General features: G+C 39.4%; 2 protein-coding genes across 8 annotated transcripts in view; both read left to right on the top strand.

Annotated features, from left to right (window-relative positions):
* The window catches only part of TMTC1 (transmembrane O-mannosyltransferase targeting cadherins 1), a 271,877-nt gene extending 262,906 nt beyond the window's left edge, over nt 1–8,971 (top strand). For both annotated transcript variants that reach the window (XM_082419615.1, XM_082419614.1), the window contains one exon: nt 3,019–8,971. In XM_082419615.1, coding sequence (XP_082275741.1) covers nt 3,019–3,159 — 141 coding nt within the window. In that variant the 3' untranslated portion in view covers nt 3,160–8,971. The remainder of the gene's footprint in view (nt 1–3,018) is intronic.
* A 94-nt stretch (nt 8,972–9,065) lies between these two features.
* Nucleotides 9,066–24,612, top strand: part of OVCH1 (ovochymase 1) — a 90,776-nt gene continuing 75,229 nt past the window's right edge. For 3 of the 6 annotated variants that reach the window (XM_082419598.1, XM_082419600.1, XM_082419603.1), the window contains exons 1-8: nt 9,066–12,332; nt 12,947–13,065; nt 13,345–13,442; nt 14,199–14,389; nt 18,542–18,637; nt 19,247–19,398; nt 20,920–21,106; nt 23,498–23,585. In XM_082419598.1, the coding sequence (XP_082275724.1) occupies nt 12,239–12,332; nt 12,947–13,065; nt 13,345–13,442; nt 14,199–14,389; nt 18,542–18,637; nt 19,247–19,398; nt 20,920–21,106; nt 23,498–23,585 (1,025 nt within the window). In that variant the 5' untranslated portion in view covers nt 9,066–12,238. The remainder of the gene's footprint in view (nt 12,333–12,946; nt 13,066–13,344; nt 13,443–14,198; nt 14,390–18,541; nt 18,638–19,246; nt 19,399–20,919; nt 21,107–23,497; nt 23,586–24,612) is intronic. The other 3 variants (XM_082419599.1, XM_082419601.1, XM_082419602.1) reach the window with 3 other exon arrangements.

The following is a 24,612-nucleotide window of genomic DNA, read 5'->3' on the forward strand; positions in this document are numbered from 1 at the left end:
ATTTAGAAGTGCTTCCTCTGCAAAGGTATCTGGAGATTGAAGAAGGATCTATTGAGTGTATTATTTCAAAATATAACGAACACACTGATTAAAAATTAGTTTATCTTTTTTCATCTTTGCGGCCATCATGTATTAGGTTGAACAATATAAAATTGCCATGTTTGTAATTTTAAAATGTTTAATTTTAAATGTAAATTCATATGATGCAATCCAATACAAATATATAGACCAGGCACATGGCTTGGATGTAGTCATTTTGATGTCACTGTTAGGATGCAGGATTATCATTATGACGCCTTCAAGAACAACCATTAACTTTCTGTGACCTTTGCATTGCTAGGAAGTGCATGCATCAAGCAGTGTTATCCCATTCCTGGGCCCCACTGAGCCTGAGCCTGGGTGAAGCTTAGGAAGGACTGAGGGCTGTGCAAGGCTGAGAGTTGGAATAAGGCTTTGCAAGGAGATGACACAAAGAGAGAGAAGAAGAGGCTTGACTCTTGCTCATACTACTTGGAAATAAAAGATGATATTTTTCATGAAGTTTTATGTAAAATGAAATGGATGGACCAAAAAGCTACAATACATTCTTTATAATCAAAGAGTTGCATCACCTGGGCCATATCACAAAGTACTATTTTCAATCCTGCCTTATGACATTAATGCATTTTCTAGAATGGAACTGGCCAATAGAACTTTCTGAGATGATGGGAATGTTCTATGTCTGTACTGTCCAAGGTAGTAGCCACTAGCCCCGCATGGCTAATGAGCACTTGAAATGTGCCACTGAGCAACTGAATTCTTAATTAATCATAATTAATTTACACTTAAATAGCCGCATATGACTAGTGGCTATCATAGTAACTAGCACATTTCTAGAAATTGGATAATTCAAATTCCCTATCTAGCATCTGTAAATTGAGGACATTGAATTAAGGGCTATAACTTGTTTTAAAAATTAAGGCTTCCAGGGCTTCCCTGGTGGCCCAGTGGTTGAGAATCCGCCTGCCAATGCAGGGGACACGGGTTCGAGCCCTGGTCCGGGAAGATCCCACATGCCGTGGAGCAACTAAGCCGTGCACCACAACTACTGAGCCTGCGCTCTAGAGCCTGTGAGCCACAACTACTGAAGCCCACGCGCCTAGAGCCTGTACTCCACAACGAGAGAAGCCACCGCAATGGGAAGCCCGTGCACTGCAATGAAGAGTAGCCCCCGCTCGCCGCAACTAGAGAAAGCCCGCGCGCAGCAAGGAAGACCCAACACAGCCAAAAATAAACAAATAAAATAAATAAATTTATTTTTAAAAAATTAAGGCTTCCAGTTGCATCAAGAAAAGAGCAACTTGAGGGAGAAAATAACTCTATGACTAGAATTTTTTGTGAAAGGACAGAGAAAGCTGATGATCAAAGGAGATGCCTGGCACCAGGCTAAGGCCTAAATTCAGAGAAACCTCTTGGGAAAACGATTTCAAAATCAGCCGCAGTAGGAATACAGTTTTGAGAGCAATCTAAGAGCCACAGATGTTCAGTTATCTGCACCTATGTGCTAAGCTTAACATCAGGAGACACTCTGAAGATAAATACTTGAATTGAAAACAATAGTAATGTAGCTAAATCCAGGTTCTCATTTGTTCAGAATTCTGTTCAGCCTCTTATCAGAATCAGTGTTAATAATCAGAAATATTTTCATTTGTGCACATGCCAGCGCCTGGATTCCCAATGTACAGTTATCTGTGAGGTCATTTTTACTCTCCTTTTCACCAGTATGACAAGTGAATACCATAAGAAATAGACAGTGTTTACTCATTTACACATAAATAGTCATTTGATAATAACAATAATGACAGCATCAGATTGAGTGCTCATTATATGTCAGGTAGGGTCTGAGGTCTTGACACTTGTTCATTCACTTGGGAAGTAGTTCAGCATTCAACAAATATAGGTTGCTATTGCTACATAGTACTTTCACTCCAAGAGGTACTACTTTAAATTGTGGTGGAAATTTAGAGAGTAACTAGTTTTCATCCACATGGAGCTGTAACTGAGAATACAGCAGAGCAGATGCTGGTTTTTTTGGAATGGAGAGATCTCTACCGATCTTGGTTCTGACACTTAGCAGCACACAGACCTGAAAGGGGGTCGACCATACGGAAGGAATACATTCAGTGGCAGAAAAGAGGCTGGAAAAAAGTTAGTAATTCTGACTAGTCTGTCAGGGACCTTCTGGGACCAGGCACGCATGGTTGCCAGTTAGGGAAGCATTGAACAAACCAGATGGGGGCCAACAGAGGGGTCTTTAGCAGGTCCAGAGTGACATACCTTCCCTCCGGCCTTTAGAGTATCCAGCAGACATATATTGTCACACACCTTGAGTATGGGATAAATTTGACTCCATATTATTTATTATCAGTTCTTTTTATTTTATAAAAACTTAGATTTGCATTAAAGCCTGTATTAGGCAAAAGTTGCTTTTATGTTTTAAGGTGAAGATTAAAATACTTCCTACCACTAAATAGCTGTAGTGGACTCCTGAACTATTTACTTTTTAATCATTACTCTTGCAATTTCAAAAACATCTCTCTCTCTCTCTCTTTCACACACACACACACACACACACACACACACCCCTCTCCCCCAACCCAACCCTCTTTCTGTCCCCCTCCCTCTCAATATGAATTTCCAGTGCCTTGGCTCCACTTGATTACAAAGGAATAGTGCTAACCCTATGAGAATGCTATGAAATTATAGCTTCATACCCTGTATTAGTAGAATTGGAAATCTGTTTTGCTGCCATGTAACCTTATCCTTCACATTCTCCATCTGGTCTGGTAGTTAAAACAAATGGATTCTCAAAGGCACCAACAGATAAGGATAAAATTACACGTGCAGACAGGGTCTCCTGAGGTTATGAGGGTGTTAATGTTAAAATGGGCGAGAAGGTCTGTTTCTTAGTTTCCCCATTCTTCGAGCTAGTGTTCTGATGGATCAGAATATAATTATTCTCTTTCTTTTTCTCAACAGGGAAACTACGTGTCTGCAAGAGTTTATTATGAGAGAGCCTTACAGCTCGTTCCAGACAGCAAACTGCTGCAGGAAAATCTTGCCAAATTGGATCGTCTAGAAAAAAGATTACAAGAAGTTCGAGAAAAGGATCAAACGTAGCAGCATTTGACCAAGTCTCCAAGGGACAGTACTGGTGCCTTTGGAAGAGGAAGAACTGACAGACGGAAGCCTTGCTTTCACATCAGTTGGGGCACAACCGATGAAGTTTTCCTCTTACTCGAGTTCAGGGTGGCACATTTTGGGACACCTGATGGTAACCCTGTGCTGGGGACTTGCATTTCCATGAAAGAAGACAAAAAGAGCAAGGAAGGGCTAGAAGGCCTGAAGGAAGGAAAACAGCAACTACACATTTTACAGATTTTTGTTTGCTTTAATTCCAGATTTCCTTTCATATATTTGTCTGCTTTTCCAACCTGGAAATCTAATTCCATTTCTTAGTGTAGATATTTGTGTCTCAGAAATAGAGGCTTGAAATGCTATGAATGCATGGCATCTCTTCTTTATGAGAGGAGATATTTCAGAGAGGATAAATCCTCTGGGATAAACCATTTGGGAAATTCTACCAAGAGGTAACTCATTTAATTCTCCAGAACTAGAAATGAGTATCTAACAGTTTTTGTAAAACCTTCTGGAATATATGGGGAAAGGGGCTATTGTAAGATAAAGCTAAGTAAGGTTTGTCTAATATCCTTCTGAGGATAGTGCTAGAGCCCTATTGAGAAGTAAATTAAATTCCGCTCTGATACAAGCTGTTTTCCCATTGCCTAATATGTCGAAAAGGAAGCTTCTGGAGTTGTGTATGAGTATTCTTATTCCTAGGGAAAAATCAAGGGTCTTGCTACCCCTGACTCTTCATGGAAATGTTTTAAATTAATTTTATTACAGGTATTACTAGAGTAGTGGTTCTGCTCTAAGATTTCATAAGTGCTTTTAAAACTCATAAATGTTTCTGCCTCCAGATATATTGTTATTTTGGTGGAGAAAAAAATAGTATATTCTACATGAGAAATATTAAAGATATTAATTGAGAGAAATGTTCTACTTTATTATCTTAACATTCAGACGTTCTGAGATTATTTTTTGAAAATATATTTAACCACTGAGGAATCTTTATGGTATATTACAGAAATCTTCATAGACTCTAAATAGATGGACAGCTCTATTGATTTGTCTTCCTAGACTTAATCAGAATTCTGTGCTTAGAACATGAATGAACCTGCAGTTCCTGGTTCTGTATTTGTAATTTTGGAGATTTCATGGAGAATGCTCAAAAAATCTAGGAAAAAAAGTCTAAATTCATAATTTTAAAATATATATTTATAGTTAAAAGATAGGGATGGCAAAGTTGAATTTACAATTTGACATTTGTCTTTTAGTGTTATTTATTTCATAACTTATAAAATATTTAATATATACACACTTTTTTTCCCTGTACATAGTGGTTTTAATAGCAGTTTTCACAACTGATCATACAAAAATTATAAATCTAAATTACAAGGTAGTTAAGTTTTAACAGCCCCTTAAAAAATTTGTCTTGACTATTCACTTGCTAAAGCTAAAGAAATTAGGAATCAGCCTTCAGTGTTTGGGAGGTAATATATTTTGAAATTGAAGAAATTGGAATACTGATTCTCATTTGGTTTTCATCATAAACTTAAAAAAAAAACAAACCCACTCTGGTCAGTGCTGTTCCTGGTGCTAAGCCAGGTGTCATACACATGTAGGAGCCTGAAGGCACACGTATGTCACATGCTCAGGCCAGAGCAAGAAGCCTTCTGCTTCTTTTCAACCCCAGTATCAGAGACCACTGCCTCTCTATGTTGTTATTATTATTTTTTTGTCAAGGTAAATCTAGATAAAAGGAGGAAAAACTTGTTTGGAAAGGGATGATGCCAGGAATATTTTAAATACAAAGGATTACAGAATTTGACTTAGCAAATTCTGTTTGTGTGTATTCTGTTTGTGTATATCAATAATCCAATAATGTATATATTACCACTCTGATCTTCTGTTTCTAATAGTCTTTTAATGTTATATATCATAAATGTATCCAAAATTTCATTTAAAATATTTTTATTCCCTCCCAAATTATACTTCTGTAGTCCTAAGGTCAAGAAATGTACTACAGTATATATTGTAAAATAACTACTCTATCCCCAAAATGAGAAACATGAAGCCCTAGCTAAAAACAATATCTAGGACTTTAATGACAACTTTTTAGTTTTAGTGTAACAAAAACTCATACTTAGAAAGTTAATGGAAAAGATAGAGCCCCAAATTTTGAAAAGCAATTACGCCTTACTTGACGGGCTGCTAAAGATAGGCTAGTACATTTGTTGGAATAATTGAAATGGCTATTACAGCCTAAGTTTCTGAGAGAAAATGGTCACTGGCCTTCAGGAGACTTTTCCTGCCTTCTTTTGGGTGCTTTTCTCTTTCTCTGTTCTCTGTCTCTCTCCTTCTCTCTCCCCCTCTCTCTCCTGCCCTCTCTCCCTCGCCCCTTCTCTCTCTCTCCCCCTCCCTCTCTCCGTCTTTCTCACTCTGTCACTCTGTCTCGTTCTTTCTGCACACACTGGCATCTCTTTGAACACTAAAAATAAGCCTGTTTGTTGGACCAGATATTTCTGTCCTGAGTTAATACTTTCACTTAGATGTGGCCAATGAAATACTTTTCATAGTTGAGTGGTGCCTATAAGAAAATAAATCACATATTATTTTTCAGAGATATTAAGTGTACTTTATAACTATTTTTATTTGTTCTTGTAACATGAAATAATATGTGGAATTCATCCTTATCAAAATAAAAATGGAGAGCCCTGGCTACTCATGGAAATGCATCTAGGTTCCCTTAACAAAAGCATGCTTGGCTGTGAGTTGATAGCCCCTTTCTGAGATGGAATTGCAAAGCCAGCTTCGTGGACGTGCAGTCTCTGTAGACCCTCAGAGTCCTGCACTCAGAAGCACCTTGTGTTTGGTTGAATTCTCTGCTTGAAGTTCTCAGTAATTTTTGAATAATTCCATTTTGCACTGGGTCGTGGGTAGGAGGGAAGGTGGCTGAGGACAGGACAGGAGTTGCTTCAGTCTAGCTGAATACTTGATCTAACGAGCAGAGTTTCGTTTGTGACTGTTACCCTGTGCAGCATTGGCTGTTTTGTCTCAGCTACACTTAGGGTTCCTTGTGTACATGTATTCCCCTCCCACTGCCAGTCTGTCTAACCTGTCCTTCTGTCTGACCAGAACCAGTTCTCCTTGCCTTCAAATTCTCCAATAAGTGTCAGTCCTTTCACATGTCCTTCGACATAGGAGCCATGAGAATGGCTTTACAAGTTTATGTTAACCTTAAGAATTATTCAGGATTTTAAAACTGATTCAGATGTTTTCAACCTGTTAACGGCATTCGTAAAACATGGTTCATTGATGTAACGTAAGTGGACTAAACCAAAGATTTAAATACCTTGGAGGAAAAGAAATTTTATTTTAGGGAATCCTGAGATATATCTTTTAGGCCTGTTTATTTTGCAGCCCATCAAAAAACAAAGAGGATTATCAGCGCTTTGATTCCAACTTCCCACAGTACTTCACAGCCCCCAGTGTACGAGTCTGACGTGCCTAACACGTGGTACCTCGGTTTGGTGCAAGGTTGTGCAACTGCGTTTCAACAGGACTAAGTGAGAAAATCCAAACCTTTCCATACAAGGTTTTGTATCGCCTCTATTAAACATTCCAGGCCTCCCGGATTGAAGAGCGGCGTTCAGCTGATAGCTGAGATCTCTCCCCTCACACACAGGTGCTCTCGGCCCTCGTGGATTTGAGGATCACCTGCGTGCCCACCTTTAGGAATCCCTGGACCCTGGCCACCCAGGTTATGATTCTAATGTGGCTGGAGAACCACTGCAGGCTAATGACTTTAATAAGAGTTTATGACTTTTACAAGGAGATGTTTATAATCTTTTAGAATTTTCACTTTTAAATTTAGACTAAAATGAGCCAAAGAATTCAAAAGAATGACTTAACGGCACAATTGGTTGGTTGAGGCTGCCATTCCAAGGTTGACAAACAGGTGTGCTGGCTGAGGTGGTTTCCCATTTGTGGCAACTGGACTATAATTTGACCTTATATTTACAGAATTCTTGGTTCTCAGATGGAGAGGGATTGCCTTGCCATTTGCACGTACCAGACGAGGTGCCCTGTATATAAAACTCATATTGTTTATGACTCATAGAAGGGCCCATGACATAGAGCTGTGTTCTCTATGTCTCACTCTTTCTTTAGGTTACACACGTCAGCTTTTGTTAATTATTTCTTAATTGTACTCATTAGAATCAGTTTTTTTTTTTTTAAAAAAACTTTTTCTCTGATTTGTGATGGATTTGCACCTTAGATCAATAAATCCATAGGATATTAGTAATAACACTCAAAGCAAATGTAGTTATAGGTGTTTTGTTTATTTTAATTTTTTTCCTGGTTTCCGAATCACATTTACTTTGATTAAATTGTATGTTGGTATCTCCCAATAATAGCAAAACTTAACTATCTAAATGGCATCTTTTGGCATTTTAAAAGTAAATACCTGTCAAATCTTGTAATTAGGCTGTAATTGAATAGGATAAAAACTTACAATGCCAAAAGTTATGGAGAAATATAACTGTTTATGGTTATTCTTGAAATTTTCAATGTGAAAAATATGTTGAACAGTTCTTCCAAAAATAGCACTTCCTTATTTTTGTTTTTTAGTAGTCATATAACTTAAAGAAATAATAACTTCAATCAAAGCTATGGTTTACTGTCAGTAAAATAAAATGTCACAACAGAATCAATATCTATCAATAGGCTCATATAAAAACGTTCCATTTTTATCACCAAGGATGCTTTCCATTAAAACCTTTAGGGCATATAACTTGTAAGATTAGCACCCATCACAATATGCAGTCATTATTAGTTTGTAAGTTTAGATCAGCATTTACCACAAACTGAAAAGAGGTGTCTATGTCCAGAAATCCAGGAGTTTTTTCCCATTCTCAGTGGTGCACATGGTGCATATTTGTATCACTTTAGACTTTTCCAGTGTGCATAATGTCCTTTTGGGGTTGTCTTGCTGGTCCATAGGAGGGGAGACCCAGTCCAAGAATCAGGAGATCTGCATTCTAGTCCTGCTCTGCCACCGAGGAGCCGCCTCACCTGGGACAAGTTACCAAGTGTCTCAGTCATGTTTATTGCCCGTTAAAGGAGTGGTTAGTTCTATGGACCTTTCAAGCTCTGTGAGTGCCCTGAATCCAAATGGAAAGCCCTCTGCCTCTGAAGAGATAACTGATAAGTGTTGCCCTTCGTTTTAGAAATTCTTAATCATTGCAGCAAAACACATACACAAACAACCCTAAAAGTGACTGAACTGCCCAAGTGCTTTAATATGGCAGAGGTAACTACTCTTATTTTGCAGTCTGTACACATAAAAATTAGCGATTTTTTTATGTTTCTAAGGAAAAAAGATTTTAAAAAATTTCCTCCAAAGGAACTAAAATATCTGTAGAAGCCATGGCTTGCTTTTACAATGTGAAAATCATTTGACTTGCTGTGACTCACCCATCCCTCCTTTTGTCAGAGGAAAATACTTACATCATGTTCTTGATCAGTTGTATATAAATGTACATTTTTGTTACTTTTGCTGTGCCAGTTACAAATATATCTCCCATAAAGTATTTCTCCCATTTAAGTCTGATTATGTACACTTTGCCTAGATCTTTCCAAAATAAAATTTATGTAAATGTCTATTTTATATAAAATATGATGAAAATAATTATGTCTTGTTTCAATCTCTCAAGTGCTCCGTGATTAGTACCCACTGAAATCCATGTCACCAGTAGGTGCCTGCTTTAAAAATAAAAATGAATATCCTTCTTCCTTTCCCCATTCATTCATTCATTCATTGCATTGTTCTGTGTGCTTTGTGTCTGCTCTCTTTTTCATATCTCACAACCACTGTTTCTGTGCTTACCCATTCCAGATCTTCTCCCCTCACCTTACTGAGGAGATGCCTTCACCTCTTTCTTTATGGAGTAAATACAAGGTAGAAAACCCTCAATATCCTGCACTGTCGTCTATAAATTTAACCTGCACCCAATTCTCCCCTCTCTCCTGTTGCTACAATGGAAGAAGAGGGCCCTCGGCCCTGGATAATCACATCTTGCAGAAATTCATTCCATTCTTTAATCTCTTTCTTCTTCTTCCTTAACTTCTTCCTTTTTCTGGCTCTTATCAATTTTGTTCTATTTTAAAAACACAGATACAGATAGCCACCATCAAGATCACTGGAAAAAAATCCTTCCTTTATTCCTTTTCATCTCTGGCTGCTACTGCATCTCTTTATGTCCTTCACAGCCAGACTATTTTAAATAAATTGTCTTCACTCATTCTTTCTACTTACATCCTTCACATTTTCTCTGCAACCTAGTGAAATCTGTCTCTGCAACAAATATTCAAATAAAGTTGCTGTTTCTAACGTCACTAATAATCACTTTAGTGCTGATTCTAGGTCTTGTGGGACTTGGGAGAGCGTTAGAGAGTTTAGACCAGTGGTTTAGCGGGAATGGAAAAACATTTTTTAAACAAAATATTATTTGCCCCATGACTTGCTCATTGTTCATGGGTTAGTCTCCTAACACTCCTAATTTTACAACTGTGCTTAGAGCTGGGGTCTCCATCAAGAGTCTTGGAAGGCCTCCAATAGCAGATCATTATTTTGCTGCCCTAATGAAGATATATGTTCAAATTCAAGGATTTCCCAATCCAATTTGGGATAGTCCAGCCCACTCTGCTTGACATCCTTTCCTTTTCTGAAGTTTTTTGGTTTGTTTTGTTTTTAAATAAGAGAACCCTTCCATTTGGACCCTTCAACATTATCACAAACCCAACATATTTAAACCATCATCTTACCAGCAAATTTAAATCTAAAACTAATGACCTAGCTTTTGTTATGTATGCAATTCGTATTGAATGGCTCTTTTTCTGCTTAATGGAAAGGCATTATTTTGTCAAGCCAGAAAGGGATCAACATTCTGTATAGAAGGACAAGGTCTCACTTGAGGCTGTGAGTTTGAACTCTGGAAACAAAGGGAGCTGTGATGTAACAGGAAATGAGACAGTACCCAACCCCATGGAGACTCCCAGGTGTGAAACAAACCACTGAAGATCCTGCAAAGCTGTGTGTACCATGTGCACAAGACTGCAAGGGGACAGGGTCTGTAAGCTTCATGAGGTTAGCCATGAACTTGAACATCGTGGGTCCAACGTGCACAGCACATGTTCATTTTTTCTTTCCTTCTATTTTATTTTGTAACAGCTTTGTAGTGGCTTTAATCTGACCCTCTCTTGCTAAGAAGAAAGAGAGGAGTTTGGGTTCATTTGGAGGGTCTGAGCTTTTATTGGAGAGTAGTGTGCCCCTGGGGCCACAGATGGTTATGGTAATAATCCTGAGGTCACTACAGTGAAAGCGAAACTCGGAGATGAGAGTGGTGAGGGCCATGGGTCAGACAGCCACTACCTCGAGAGTTCTTTTACAGCACTCAGGTGTAGCAGTGTATTTTCAGAAAAGAGCTGCTTACCTTACCAAGTCCCCTCCTGGTGTCCCCTAGACACCCAAGCTTGAAACCCAGGAGTCATCTGCTCAATCAAACTGCCATCCAAGTTGTGACTATTTTAAATAAATGCTTAAAATGGTGCTACTCTCAAGAACAATTCAGTCCAACAGAAGTATCTGTTGATGATGGCAGTGTTCCATATCTGTGCTGTCCAATATGGTAGCCACTAGGCACAGGTGGCTATTGAGCACTAGAAATGTAGCTAGTGCAACTGCGGAATGAAATTTTTTATTTTAGTTAATATTAATTTTAATAACCATACATGGCTAATGTCCACTCTATTAGACAGTGCAACTTTAGAGCTTTTCAGTGTTGTTAAGACTTGGAACATAAAAATCACGGAAACCCCTTTTAGCTTCATAAGACAAGAAGGCTTGAGATGGTGTGTTTCAAGTTTGGGTGCCAATCACATTCTTTAAGCTTTTTGCCAGAAGGTTCCCAATTCACCTTCTGCCCCCCTCTGACTGTCAGCTGCTTGTTCCTGGACCTGCATTCCCTCCACCTCGACTGTCTCTGTGCTCCTGTCCTTCTGTCTACCACCTGCCTGTCTCCCTAATTTGTTTACCCTCCTACCTCAAGGAGCTTTTATTTCTATTTTATACAAAAGTGAGATAACTGGGGCTGGGGGACTGGTGTCTAGGTTAGTTAATATATATAAAATGTTCGCTTAGCCTTGCCCTCATTTTTTGATAATATAGTTAATATATATAAAATGTTAATATATATAAATATATATATTTTAGTTAATACATATAAAATGTTCGCTTAGCCTTGCCCTCATTTTTTGATAAATTATAAATCAGTTAAATTCTGGCTTTATTTCTTTCCCAATCTCAAGCTAACTTGTTACAAATTACTTATTAGAAAATAATTATTGAAAAAATGCTGACATGATAATCCTGCTAGTGAATTCATTTTAATAATCTTAAATGCTGGACCCTGCAGTTCTGGTCCATTCCACTGAAGTTGATGATAACACTGCCACTCAGAAAAGGAACGGGGCAGAAACCTGATCTGTCACATCCAGTCCCTTTGAAAACTTGGGAGTGTCAAGGTCTTCAACAAGCTTCTTAGAAGCAGGGTGGTACCTTTAAATCCTCAAGTTTTCCTGAGTCCTCCTCCTTTCAGCGGTCAGCCTGCCTGTGTCTTGCATGGGTGCCCAGCTTCCTTGACCCTGGGCTTGGGCCACACTCCCCGGTTGGGAACAGAACTCACCTGCGCTGAGCGTTCTAGCCACTGATCCCCTTGCTCCCGCGTCTGGCCCAGGCTCACCCTCGAGGTCACCTCGCTCCCATCTCCGGGGGCGGATGGCGGGGTCGCTATGACACCTGGGCGGCCCGAGAGCGGCCAAGGCTTGGCTGGTCCTGAGGAGGGAAAGCTGTGCGCCCGGCGGCGCAGCAGGTGCGGCCCCTTGGCGCCGCAGGAGGGGGTGAAAAGCGCAGGCGCTTCCGGGAGCGCGAGCCCTGCGGCCGGAGCGCCTCTCCTCGCCGGGTTTGCGCCGCCGGCGTCTGAGGACGACCGACGGGGCCCCGCACGCGGGCGCCATGCGGACGCCGCCTGGGGCTGCTTCGCTGCGGCTCCTGATGCTGCTGCTGCTGCTGCTGCCCGCGGTCCGCCCCTGGCCCTGGCGGAGCAGAGGTGAGCCCGGCCCTGGGCGCCGAGGCTGCGGGCGGCTGAGCGCCGGCAAGGGGGCTTCATTCCTCCCCAGGCCAGAAAGGAGAACAGCCAGGGGTGCCCGAGAAGGGCCTGGGCCGGATTTTCTTCTGCAGTCCTCTGGATTCTGCAGTTCAAGTTTTTCGGCACATCTGCTAATCATGCTTGTGCTAAGGCTTCTCCTCCAAGGAAAGATAACCAAGTAGAAGTAACTTAAAACCTGACAGCTCTGTTCCGGAGCAGCACATGTTCTCCAGTATCTTTCGTTCCACCTAAATTATGTGATGCTCACCGTCCCAGAGAAAGCCCCGAATCCATCACCAGAGGGAGAGGCCCTCATGCAGCGCCCAGGTCTTTTTTTATTAAGCTAGCTCAGGCTGTAAAGGGCAGGGGGTGGGTCGCGAGGCAAGTTCTAGGCAACGAGTGGTATCGTGTCAGGGGTATCTTGAGAAAAGAAAGGGGATAGCCTGCAGCTGAGTGACACCAGAACACCTGAGCCAGGCCAGGAAAATCCGAACGTGGAAATCTTGATAAAGTGAACGCTTACATACGGTGCCGTGTGTGTGTGTGCGTGATCACACATATGCTCTCCCACGCAGGACTGAAGTGCGGAATTCGTGCAGTTGATTTGAAAAGTACGGAAACTATCTTGGAATCGGGGTTCTTCTCCAGAATTAGTAGCTGGGGAAATTCAACAGTTGGTGGACACCCGTGGCAGGTGGGTATAACAAAGGCATTGATTTCTTAATGAGAAAACGGTGAATTATTTCCTTTGTTTCAAATACCACAACTCCAGGTTAACATGTAATTTTTCTCTGGACCCCACTTGACCTCACTGTCAAAGAGTATACTTCATAGGAAATCTCTTCCTAACCAATTTATATCAGTGTCTTAATGTGACATCATATTAGAAGAGTTGGTTTCAAATGTTTCTGGAGGAGATGACATCTGTGTGGAAATGTATATTAGTTGTGTTCATAACTTTTTTCTTGGGCAGGTCTCCCTGAAATCAGGTAGGCAGCACTTCTGTGGAGGAAGCTTGATTCAAGATGATCTGGTGGTTACAGCAGCACACTGCCTGGCTAGCCTCGATGAGTAAGTTGTGGATTTCCATTACTTATCAAACCTTGATCTATGGCAATAGGACTGGGAGATTCGATGCCCTAAATACCATACAAGGTTCAATCTTAGTCCCTTTTTTAATTTTTCCCTCTCGTCCACCGATCCACTGACCTTCCTGATTCCCAGAAACTTGTGTGTATCCCAAGATTTCTTGTGCTTCCTGCTCTACTAATCAGAGACCCCAAAGATCCCAGACATCATCTATGATCTGTGGAGTTAGTGGTGGGGTAGGGGTGATGGTTACTTATTTTAATAAAGTATTAACATCAAATGTTAAATGAATGCACTAATGTTCTAATAATAATCTGAGTTTCAGTAATTAGGAGGGAAAAATACTGTGGAAATAACAGATACTTGACTAGATTAGAAGAGGGTACTAGTAAAAGGAAAAGAAGGACAGTTCTAGGAACAACCTTTCTATCTTGCTTAAAATGGTAGAGCATATATAGACTGGTTTATGTACAAAAGAAGACACAAATATTTTATGCAGAAAGACAATTGATGCTAGGGGAAAGGGTTCACAGAATGTAAACACTCTGTGATTGAAAACCATGACTTTTTGTAGATACCTATAATTTACAGGGAATTATAACAATTGATAATAATCACTAATAAAGATACGTCTTCTTTTAAGACTTAGAAATGCTTAAAGGTACATTAATCACTTTCATTTAATTACATGAAACCAAGACTGTCTTTCTTGGGGGAGACAACTAGACTTATTGAAAGATTTTTGTTTGGTTTTAGGAAACAAATTAAACATCTGACTGTGACTGCTGGGGAGTATAACCTCTTTCAGAAGGATAAGGAGGAACAGAAAATTCCTGTCTCAGAAATTATTATCCATCCCAAATACAACAGACTTGGATATATGAGTTTTGATATTGCACTGCTATATCTAAAACATAAAGCCAACTTTGGTAAGTAGGGAGTGTTGGAGTACAAAAAAATATAATGGAGAAAACTGTGTTTATTAATTGTCTGCCAGTTAACTTCCGTTCCAGTGTATATATCTAGAAATATTTGAATAGCTAAGTTTTGTTCCTTAAAAAATAATTTTGTTTAATCTATAACATATAAAAAACACTGTACCAGCCACAAATTACATATGCTTAACTTAATCAACATTTTAAGTACTCCAGTGTCTTGACTGGGCAATATTCTAGGCCATCTACCTGTACTCAGCTCTAGCCAAGGAGTGTGGGACATTTGAAAATGTCCTCAGAGACTTCTCCTTTCTGTCACTGTTATGTACTAGATATCTGACACTCTGTCAGCACAAATAATCTAAACATTCTGGTTAAAATATTAAAAATCTACTTTTTTAAAAAACAAGAAAGGGAAGTGTTCAGTGGCCAGAAACAATGAAAGAGAACAGATCCAGAGAAGTTAGCCAGGCACTGAAGTCAGTGACTGCCCTTGAGGCATCTAAATGATCTTTAAGAACCTAGAGCCTTAACTGGCCATGCAAGGAGCCTGCATGGAAGTAGGATGGGGGATGGGAAAGTCTGATTGGAGCTTCCCATGGATGTAACCTGGGACTTCCTGAAAGCTGATGCTTTGAAAGATAGGGGAAAAAGGAAAATATACCACATAAAGTGAAGGAATAAGGAAATTTACATACTTGAACCTTGGCCCTGAATGGAGGGCTCTCAGAAGAATCTGTAGCCGGAGCCAGGCTTCATTCAGGTTTGATGCTGGCATTCACATTACCTGTCACCAAAAACTCCAAGCCAAGACTTTAAAGTTGTTCCAGGTGAGTAATTGGGTATCTGGCAGAAGCAAAGGTAGTAGATTCTCTTTGAAGAGATGAACCTTAAATCTCAGCTTCCATGTATTCCCATAAAGTTTTAATGAATGAGAGCACACAATTAAAAGCATGCAGAGAAAGTTGCCACCAAATAGAGAGTCCAAAATAACAGCAGCCAGAATCAGGCCTTCCAAGATTGCAGGCATTAAAATGAGGTACATGATATAAAGTATGTTTTACTTAAGTTTAAGTAAGTTAAAGTCTATCAAAAATGACTGAAGAACAAACTATTAACTGAAGAGGAAGACTTGGAAAAGAGTCTATAAAAAAGATATGAAAATATAACTGGAGTTAGTAACACAATAGTTGGATTAGATAGCAGATTAGATCAAATATAGAGAAGTAGAAGATTGGAAATAATTATCCAAAGAGACAAAAAAGTGGAACAGAGAAGATAGACTGGAAGAGTATGGTAAACAATCAGATTGAGCTTTAGAAGGCATACAGATAATGGGAGAGAGAGGCTATAATTTAAGTGAAAGTGAGTGAGGGTTAGTCATAGCTGATGAGACACTAAGCTTCAGACTTAAGAAACCCAGTAATTTCAAACTATAATATTAAAAATAATTTTATATCTAGATATGTTGTGCTGAAATTATAGCATCCTAAAACCCCAGCGTGGATCTCAAAAAATCTAGAGAATACTATATTCCAACAGAGAAGTGACCATTAGATTTACAGCTAATTTTTTAACAGCAGTAATGAAAGTCAGAAGATGGAAGAACAAGATCATCAAAATACTGAGAGAGAATAACTGAAACTAGATTTATTTTTATATTTTTTTATTTTTGGCTGTGTTGGGTCTTCGTTTCTGTGTGAGGGCTTTCTCTAGTTGCGGCAACTGGGGGCCACTCTTCATCGCAGCGCGCGGGCCTCTTCACTATCGCGGCCTCTCTTGTTGCGGAGCACAGGCTCCAGACACGCAGGCTCAGTAGTTGTGGCTCACGGGCCTAGTTGCTCCGCGGCATGTGGGATCCTCCCAGACCAGGGCTCGAACCCGTGTCCCCTGCATTAGCAGGCAGATTCTCCACTACTGCGCCACCAGGGAAGCCCCTGAAACTAGATTTGTATATCAAAAGAAACTATTGATTTTTTTCTATTCCCCTTTATAGAAAAACTCTATGAAGAGCCATGTTGGCATGTTAATTTCCTCTCCTCAATTCTCATAATTGCATGTATTAGGTTTGAGATGTCTATTAGACATCCAAGCTAATCACACTTTCACCCCCACCACTCTACCACATTTGCCCATCACAGTCACCATGTCCATGTTGCTAAATTCAAAGATAAATTCTCCATCCTCAGCTTACTTAATAGGAGTTTGGACAGAGTTGCTCATACCCTCCTGGAAACATTTTCCTCACTTGATTTTTAGGGGTCCCTTGGTTTTCCTTCTACTTCTTCTTACACCCTCTCTTAGTCTTCTCTGATGGCTCCTCCTCTTCTCTGTGACTTATTGTAGAGGTGCCCCAGGTATCAGCCTTGGACCGCTTCTTCTTTTTCTGTGCTCACTCCCTTAGTGATCTCATCCAGGATCAAGGTTTTAAACACCAATTACTTGAAGATAGCTCTAGATGTTATATATCCAGCCCAGGTTTCTGTGTATTATATATGGTACTGGGATTAATAGGGGTCTTATAGCCAACTGCCTAGTGATCTACCTGGATAGTTAATAGACTTCTCAAACTTAATATGTTTAAAATAAAATCCTCATTATCCCCTACATCTAAATCTGCTGTATCCATAGCCTTCCATTTGGATTAATGACAACTCTATCTTCTAGTTGTTTAAGCTAAAAACTTTGCGCTCATTCTTCATTCTTCTTTCTCTCACACTATCCATCTACTCCATCAGAAGAATTCTGTCGCTTTTGCCTCACCCTCTCCACTCCTAACATCCTGTTCCACGCTACCATCATTTCTTGCCTAGGTTAATCTGAATGGTCTCTTGAATCATCTCCAGCTTCCTCTTTTGCATCCCTAATGTTTATTATTAACCCAGCAGCCAGAATAATCCTTTTTGAAATCTAAGTCGGATTATATTACTCTGCTGAAAACACGTCAGTGGTTCTCCGTTACACTCAGATAGAAATCAGTGTTCTTATCAGCTGACATCACCCTCATCCTAGCCCTGTATCTAACCTCTTTTTTGTTTATTTTTTTACTAAACTTTCTTTTGTTTAATCTGCTCCAGCCATCCTGACCTCCCCACTCTTCCTCAGACATATGTGGCATGATTCCACTGCAGGGACTTTCCATTTTGTTTTTTTCTTCTTCAAATGCTTTCCATCCAGATGACTGCCTGATTCCTTCCCTCAGCTTCTGCTCAGTGAGGCTTGACACGACTACAGTTTTTTTTTTTTTTAAAGCAGTTCTTTTTTTTTTTTTAAGATTGATTGATTGATTGATTGATTGCTATGTTGGGTCCCTGTTTCTGTGCGAGGGCTTTCTCTAGTTGCGGCAAGTGGGGGCCACTCTTCATCGTGGTGCGCGGGCCTCTCACTGTCGCAGCCTCTCTTGTTGCGGAGCACAGGCTCCAGACGCGCAGGCTCAGTAGTTGTGGCTCACGGGCCCAGTTGCTCCGCGGCATGTGGGATCCTCCCAGACCAGGGCTCGAACCCGTGTCCCCTGCATTGGCAGGCAGATTCTCAACCACTGCGCCACCAGGGAAGCCCCTCGGCTACCATTTTTAAAATTGCATCTCCCATGCTATCTTTCCTAATCCCCAGACTTCTCATCTTTCTTACCCTGTTCTGATTTTTCTGGAAAAATCTGAGCACATATTACCTAACAACTAAATTATTAGATTTACTGTTTGTACTCCCCCCACCCCGAACACACACACACACACACACATTCACTCACTCACTCACACTTGTATCTAAGTTCTGCCAGGGAAGGATTTCTTTTTTCTGCTCATTCATTGAGACCCAGAAGAGTGCTTGCCACATAATAGTGCTCAATTACTCTTGAGTGAAAAACTATCCCTTAAGAACAAGGGCACAACCTAAAATGTTGCTAGTTTGGGGAGGGTCATTGTGGTATGCGTAACGTGTTTTTCCTTATTCTACTTGCATTTTTCTAAATTTCTGTAAATATGAAATAGTTCTTTTGAGAGAGAAAAAATTTTTAAATGTATGTCATTATTACATTTAGGAAGAAAGTGTAGAAACCATGAAATCAACCAGACGTCAGTTTCCAGATATATTTAGCCATTACTTGTCTGTGACTCTTATGATTTTTTGTTACTGCTGTTTTTTTAGGAACTACTGTTCAGCCGATTTCTATTCCCCATAGAGGTGATATATTTGAAGAAGGGATTTTTTGCATAGCCAGTGGATGGGGCAAGATTTCAGAGAGTAAGACGCATCAAAAGAATGTAATATTTCTTCCAGGCCCCTTTACATGCCCAGTGGAAGCAGGAATTTTGTTGGTCCTGAATAATACATTTATCCTGGGATTTTTCCCCCTTGAGTTCTGGCCCAATGAAGACTTCTGGTTGTCTTCACCATAAAAAGTCTATACTTAAGGCTCTACATAAAATTCCTCCTACTGCCATTTTGGTTAGGTGTGTCAGATGAAGGAACCAGAGGTAACTATAATAGATGAAGAATAATACAGTAAAGTAACAGTAGTTAAGCTTCCTTATCTTTAATATTGTGATTTTTTTTAAAAATGAAGAATTTTACAGAATATTGCCTTATTGACTAAAGTTTTCCTCTTGAGGAAACATTTAAGCATATATTCAGAGAAGCCACAATTGCCTATGTTACCTTAAAAATCTAAATTTTAAAAAAATGTTCTTTATCACATAGTATAAGATTTTAGGAAATAATATCATTCACAGCTTAAAAAAAAAGCCTTCTACATTTTGGTTAAACATCTACAAGTTTTAAACTTGTAAGCTTCTTATTGGTTTCTTTCAGTGAGGACAATTGTTGACTAACATATCAGTCCCTTCTCCACAGCAGCAGAATATTCAAATGTCCTACAGGAAGTGGAACTTCCCATCATGGATGACAGAACATGTAAAACTATGCTCAAGGGTATGAACCTTCCTCCCCTGGGAAGGACCATGTCGTGTGCCAGTTTTCCTGATGGGGAAAAGGATGCCTGCCAGGTAAAAAGCATAAACCAGTCCAGTTATTCACCCACTATCACGTGGGTGATAGTGGATTCTTTTTTTCTCCTGAGCTGCTTTTGGGGATTACTTCTTCAAGATTCCCTTTTCCCTCATCTTTCCATCTGGCTTCTACTGAAAAAGGTTCCTTGACCAGGGCTGAGAGAATTCTTTTCTGTCCCATGTCCATTCTTACCCCTGTACCTCTTTTTGGGGGAGTGAAGAGGAGAGGCAGGGAAGGTGGTTTCAACATTTCCAGCCTAATGGAATCAAACAAGATGACCACTTTGGCTAACTAATTAGGTCAGCTCTGAATTAGTTTTCATTCTACCTTTTGTTAAACATTGTAATTTTTCTTCAAGCTTTAGTGAAGAATGCAGTGTTTGCACGAAGTTTGACCAAGGATAGCATAGCTATAGTAACTATGGGGTAAAAGATGTTGTGAATGACAGTGACCTCCCAAGGCCAACATAACAGCTTCACAAAGAAGACCAATCCTGACAAGATAAGAAAGGAAAGGGAGGCCAATTTGTGAAAGACATGTGTTTTAAGTTTTAGATGAAGAAGATAATTTACTTGGAAAGTGGCTTTTTTTGTTTGTTTTTGTTTTTTGTTTGTTTGTTTTTTTAACTGTAGGAGCAGGGATTCTTTATTCTTTGCCAGCAAGCAGCTTGAAACTGCCATGTGAAGGTCCCTAAAATTTTCTGTTGGAAAAATGTTTAATTTTTCTTCTAGGGGGCAACAGAATAAGGACCAGTAAGAGTTTGGGATGAAAGAGATAGAAATTTACAGTTATTCCACTTTCTAAATTGCAACATAGGTAGACTTAGGTTGCTTTGTCCTGTCTCATCCTTTATAAGCAATCATTTTTTGGATAAAGCTCTCAAACAACTCTGTGCCTCTTGAGGGGGTTTAATCTGACACAAAATTGACATGTTTTCAAAGCAACATATCATTATGAAGAATTATTAAAGAAAGGATCCTGAAATTGTGGGTCCTTTATCCTCTAGTCTGAGAGCCAATGGATCCTTTATATATAGCCCCTGGGACAAAATTAGGTTCCCAGGCATTCTGTTTTTAAAGCCTTGAGCTATTGCATGACTTTAGAGGCTCTATTCACTGGTGCTGTGGGCTTGGGATGTGACACAGTCTTTCTGAGTAATTCCAGATGACAAGCTATAGTGGAAGCATATATCTGTGAACTCCCCCTTCTCCTTCTATTTATTTTGAAATATATATGATTGTTCCCAAAAGACTGAGAGGAAGAGAGGAATTAAGTGTTAGATTGACAAGATTGCATGAAGTGGGTGGAAGGAGGTTACATCTAAGTGAAAATACAGTCCTTTGAAGCTAATGATGAAGAAACAAAATGATAGACAAAAAATGTTGATGAATAATGACCTTTGGGCTTATATGCCTCTACTTCTTCTCTCTCTGAGATGTGTGCTGATATTTTTGGACCTGATAAAATATTTTTAACTTGTGACTATTTTAAAATTTCCTCTTTCTCTATTATAAAAGGGGGACTCTGGAGGTCCACTTGTTTGTAGAAGAGACGATGGAAACTGGGTTCTTGCTGGGATAACTTCCTGGGGAGCTGGTTGTGCTAGAGGCTGGAATCCTTTCAGAAATAACTATAGAAGGGCATCACCTGGCATTTTTTCCAAGGTGTTTGAGTTAATGGATTTTATCACTCAGACCATGACAGGTGGGTGTCATTTCTATGAATTCCTTCTTCCTCATTTCATTGCAACTCAAAAAATGGTCATGCTTCTTTCAAGGATAGTTACTCTATGTTGCAGATATAATCAGAAATAAGCTTTAAAATAAAGCAAGAATATGGCTTGTTTTCAGTTCCTAATACAATGTATATAAACTTCTAACTCTGAATTAATTAACACTGATACCCGTCAATTTAATTTGAGCATCAACTGGATCTTCACGTTTATGTTCATGTAGATTTTCATGAAATGTGGGCTTTTTTGTACTTATGAGATTTTAAAATAGTTTTGCTTATAGACTCATTAGAGGATTCTTTCTGCATTTAACCAGTTGACATAATTTTTTCCTAAACTACTTAAGATCATTAAAAATAAATCACCTGGCACGGGTTTGATCCCTGGTTGGGGAACTAAGATCCCACCTGCCCCAAGGCCAAAAAAAAAAAAAAATCACCCTTTCTCCCTTTCACCCTTGTTAATTTTACTTGGCAAGAGTGGAAACATAAAGGAGGCTTTGGAGAGTTATTTTTGTTCTATGGCACTAAAATCTAGATTTGGCAAATAAATATTGGTCTGCAGATGCCAAACCTGTCCTCAAGGAACTTCCCAACTACTGGGGGAGACAAAGAAGTAAATGGATAGTTGTGATAAAAGGTGAAGTTCACATAAACCCAGAGAGCTATAAGAACACTGCAGGGGGGCCTAGGGGGCTCAGTTCTGAGGGGCCAGAAGGTTTGCAATGAAAAGGGACAGCATCTGCTCAAGAAAATGGCACAAGGGACAGCCTCTGCAGAATAAAGAGGCATAAGGAAGCACAGCTTACAGGAACAAGCGGTTGAGTGTAAGAACCAAATGTGTTAAAGGCCAGGACCCAGAGCAGCAGAACACAGTGTTTCCGCCATCCCTCCCTTCCCTCCCTCCCTCCCTCCCTCCCTCCCTCCCTCCCTCCTTGCCTCATTGTAGTCCAAGACCAGCCACCTGGCTGATGATTTGAAAAGCACTCCTGCTGCTGGTCCAGCTGAACACTAGTGCCTCCTCCAACAAGAGCCCACTCTCAACTCACTTTCATTTGGTCTTCAGAGTAAAAGTGTTCTGTTCATTGCCATTACTGCAGGGGGAAATTTTTCTCCTGGTAACAATTCTATTCTGTTTTCATCACCTAGAAGAGAAAGTTAAAAAGGTTAACAAGCGCTGGACAAAGGTTAATGGTAACAGTATTTTAAAACGGCAATGAAATCAGGCAATAACCATCAATTCCACAGTCAAATGAATATCAGAATGTGACAAGTAATTTATTTACATAACGCCTCCTTAATATCATCTTTCTAAGCTTCTCATTCCCTAGTTGCCTGTTCTAGCTTCCAACAATTAAAATGTGACACAGGAGTCTGAAATTTCTGAGCGAATGCTGGAGACTTGCCATGTCATTGCTAAAAGTTGTGTACTTTTACTTTAATATCATTATACAAAGGTATTTTATTATAACCCAGGAAATCCTACTTAGAGATGGGAAAACACCATATTAGTTTCATACACTATAATTTGACAGCTTCACTATGACTCATGATTTGAGAAAATTGGGTAATTGTTAAATCTGAAGAACTCAGATAAAGAATATTATGAATACTCTTCAGCCATAAAAAAGAATGAAATCTTGCCATTTGTGACAACGTGGATAGGACCTTGAGGGCATTATCCTGAATGAAATAAAGAAAGGCAAACACTGTGTGATCTCACCTATATGTGGAATTAAAAAAAAAAAAAAAAAAAGCTGATAGATACACAGAACACATTGGTGGTTGCCAGAGGTGGTGGGTGGGCAAAATGGGTGAAGGGAGTCAAAAGTTATAACTTCCAGTTATAAAATAAGTCCTGGAGATAAAAATGTACAGTACAATGACTATAGTTAATGATACTATGTTACATAGTTGAAAGTTGTTAAGAGAGTAGATCTTAAAAGTCCTCATCACAAGGGAAAGAAGTTTTGTACCTAGGTATGGTGATGGATGTTAACTCCACTCACTGCGGTGGTCATTTCACAATACATATAAATAACAAATCGTGTCATAAACCTGAAACTAATATAATGTTATATGTCAATTATACCTCAGTAAAAGTGGGAGAAAAAGTATTGTAAAGAATATCAGATGGTTAATTAATAAAATTATTATATATATTTTAAAATTATGATTTAGAAATTTTCCTAACAAAGTCTGCAAATACAAAGTATAGGTCATGGCACCTACAAACAAATGCATTTCCATAAATACGAATTATATAATATAAATTATATAGCTTCAAGCTGACTCTGTACAATATGTCTTGAAATGTCCATGGCTGAGCAAAATAATCAGCTTTTTTTTCCTATGTTTTGGAAGATTGTAGACCTCAGGGAACAGTGTTATTTGGAGAAAATGGGAAGATTCGTTATCCCCATTCAAAAGAGAGCAACCATTCTCATAATCGGTACGTAACCCTGGTAGGAATGATCCCTGGGTTTTTCCCCCAAATCATGCCATTTTAAGGGGCCATGTTTTGGCAATTTTATCTGGTATCTCAATTACTTTATTTGATTAACATAAAAGCCTAAATATTTTATCTGGTATTGGATGACAAATATTTGCTAATTGGTATTTCTGATACCTGTTAGTATGAATCATCAGCATTAAGACTGGAGCTTACGAGGGGAATTCCCTGGCAGTCCAGTGGTTAGGACTCCAGGCTTCCACTGCAGGGGGCCCAGGTTCGATCCCTGGTTTAGGAACTAAGATCCCACAAGCTGCGGGGCACAGCCAAAAAAAACAAAAAATATAAACAAACAAATAAAGACTGGAACTTAACCTGAATTGATGTATTCAAATATCTAACATTAACAGCAGCTGGTAGTGAGATTGTTTTGGGAATCTAGTGGTTAATCCTGTCCCACTTATTTCTGTAATAATTGTAATACTTTGTTCAGTGTTGCCTAGAAGAGGGAAAATAGTTCATGATGTATAAGCTTCAGTATCTTAAAAAAATTTTTACCTACCTTGTCCTCTATATGGCTAAGAATATCTTTAAGCTTTAAAAATTAATTTTGCAAATATCTCACTTTCTTAAGTGTTCTACATTCATTTTTAAAATCGCATTGAGCATTGAAAGGTATTCAAAGGTAGATGAGAGTTCTATGAGTTTATAATCTGGTAGGAGGAGAGAGCTGGACAAAAATAACTATACTATAAAACAAGGTAAAATAAGCTTTATAATCCACACTACCAAGGTGTGTTGGTACTATTGACAATGGAGAGAATAGTTCCTATTGCAGTGATTTGTGAGGTGTGTGTACTGTGGTTGGGAGGGGTAGAGATGCTTCAGTTAAGGGGATGGTATTGAAACTAGACAGTGAAGTATAGTTATGAGTTTATTGCTCATGAAGTCTTTTGTAGCTCTAACATATAAGAGATTTCTACAGATCATGCCAGGCAGAGGGAATTGTATATAAGAAATGTCAGGA

This window comes from Balaenoptera physalus (assembly GCF_965194825.1).
Source record: "Balaenoptera physalus genome assembly, chromosome: 13".
Lineage (NCBI taxonomy): Eukaryota > Metazoa > Chordata > Mammalia > Artiodactyla > Balaenopteridae > Balaenoptera > Balaenoptera physalus.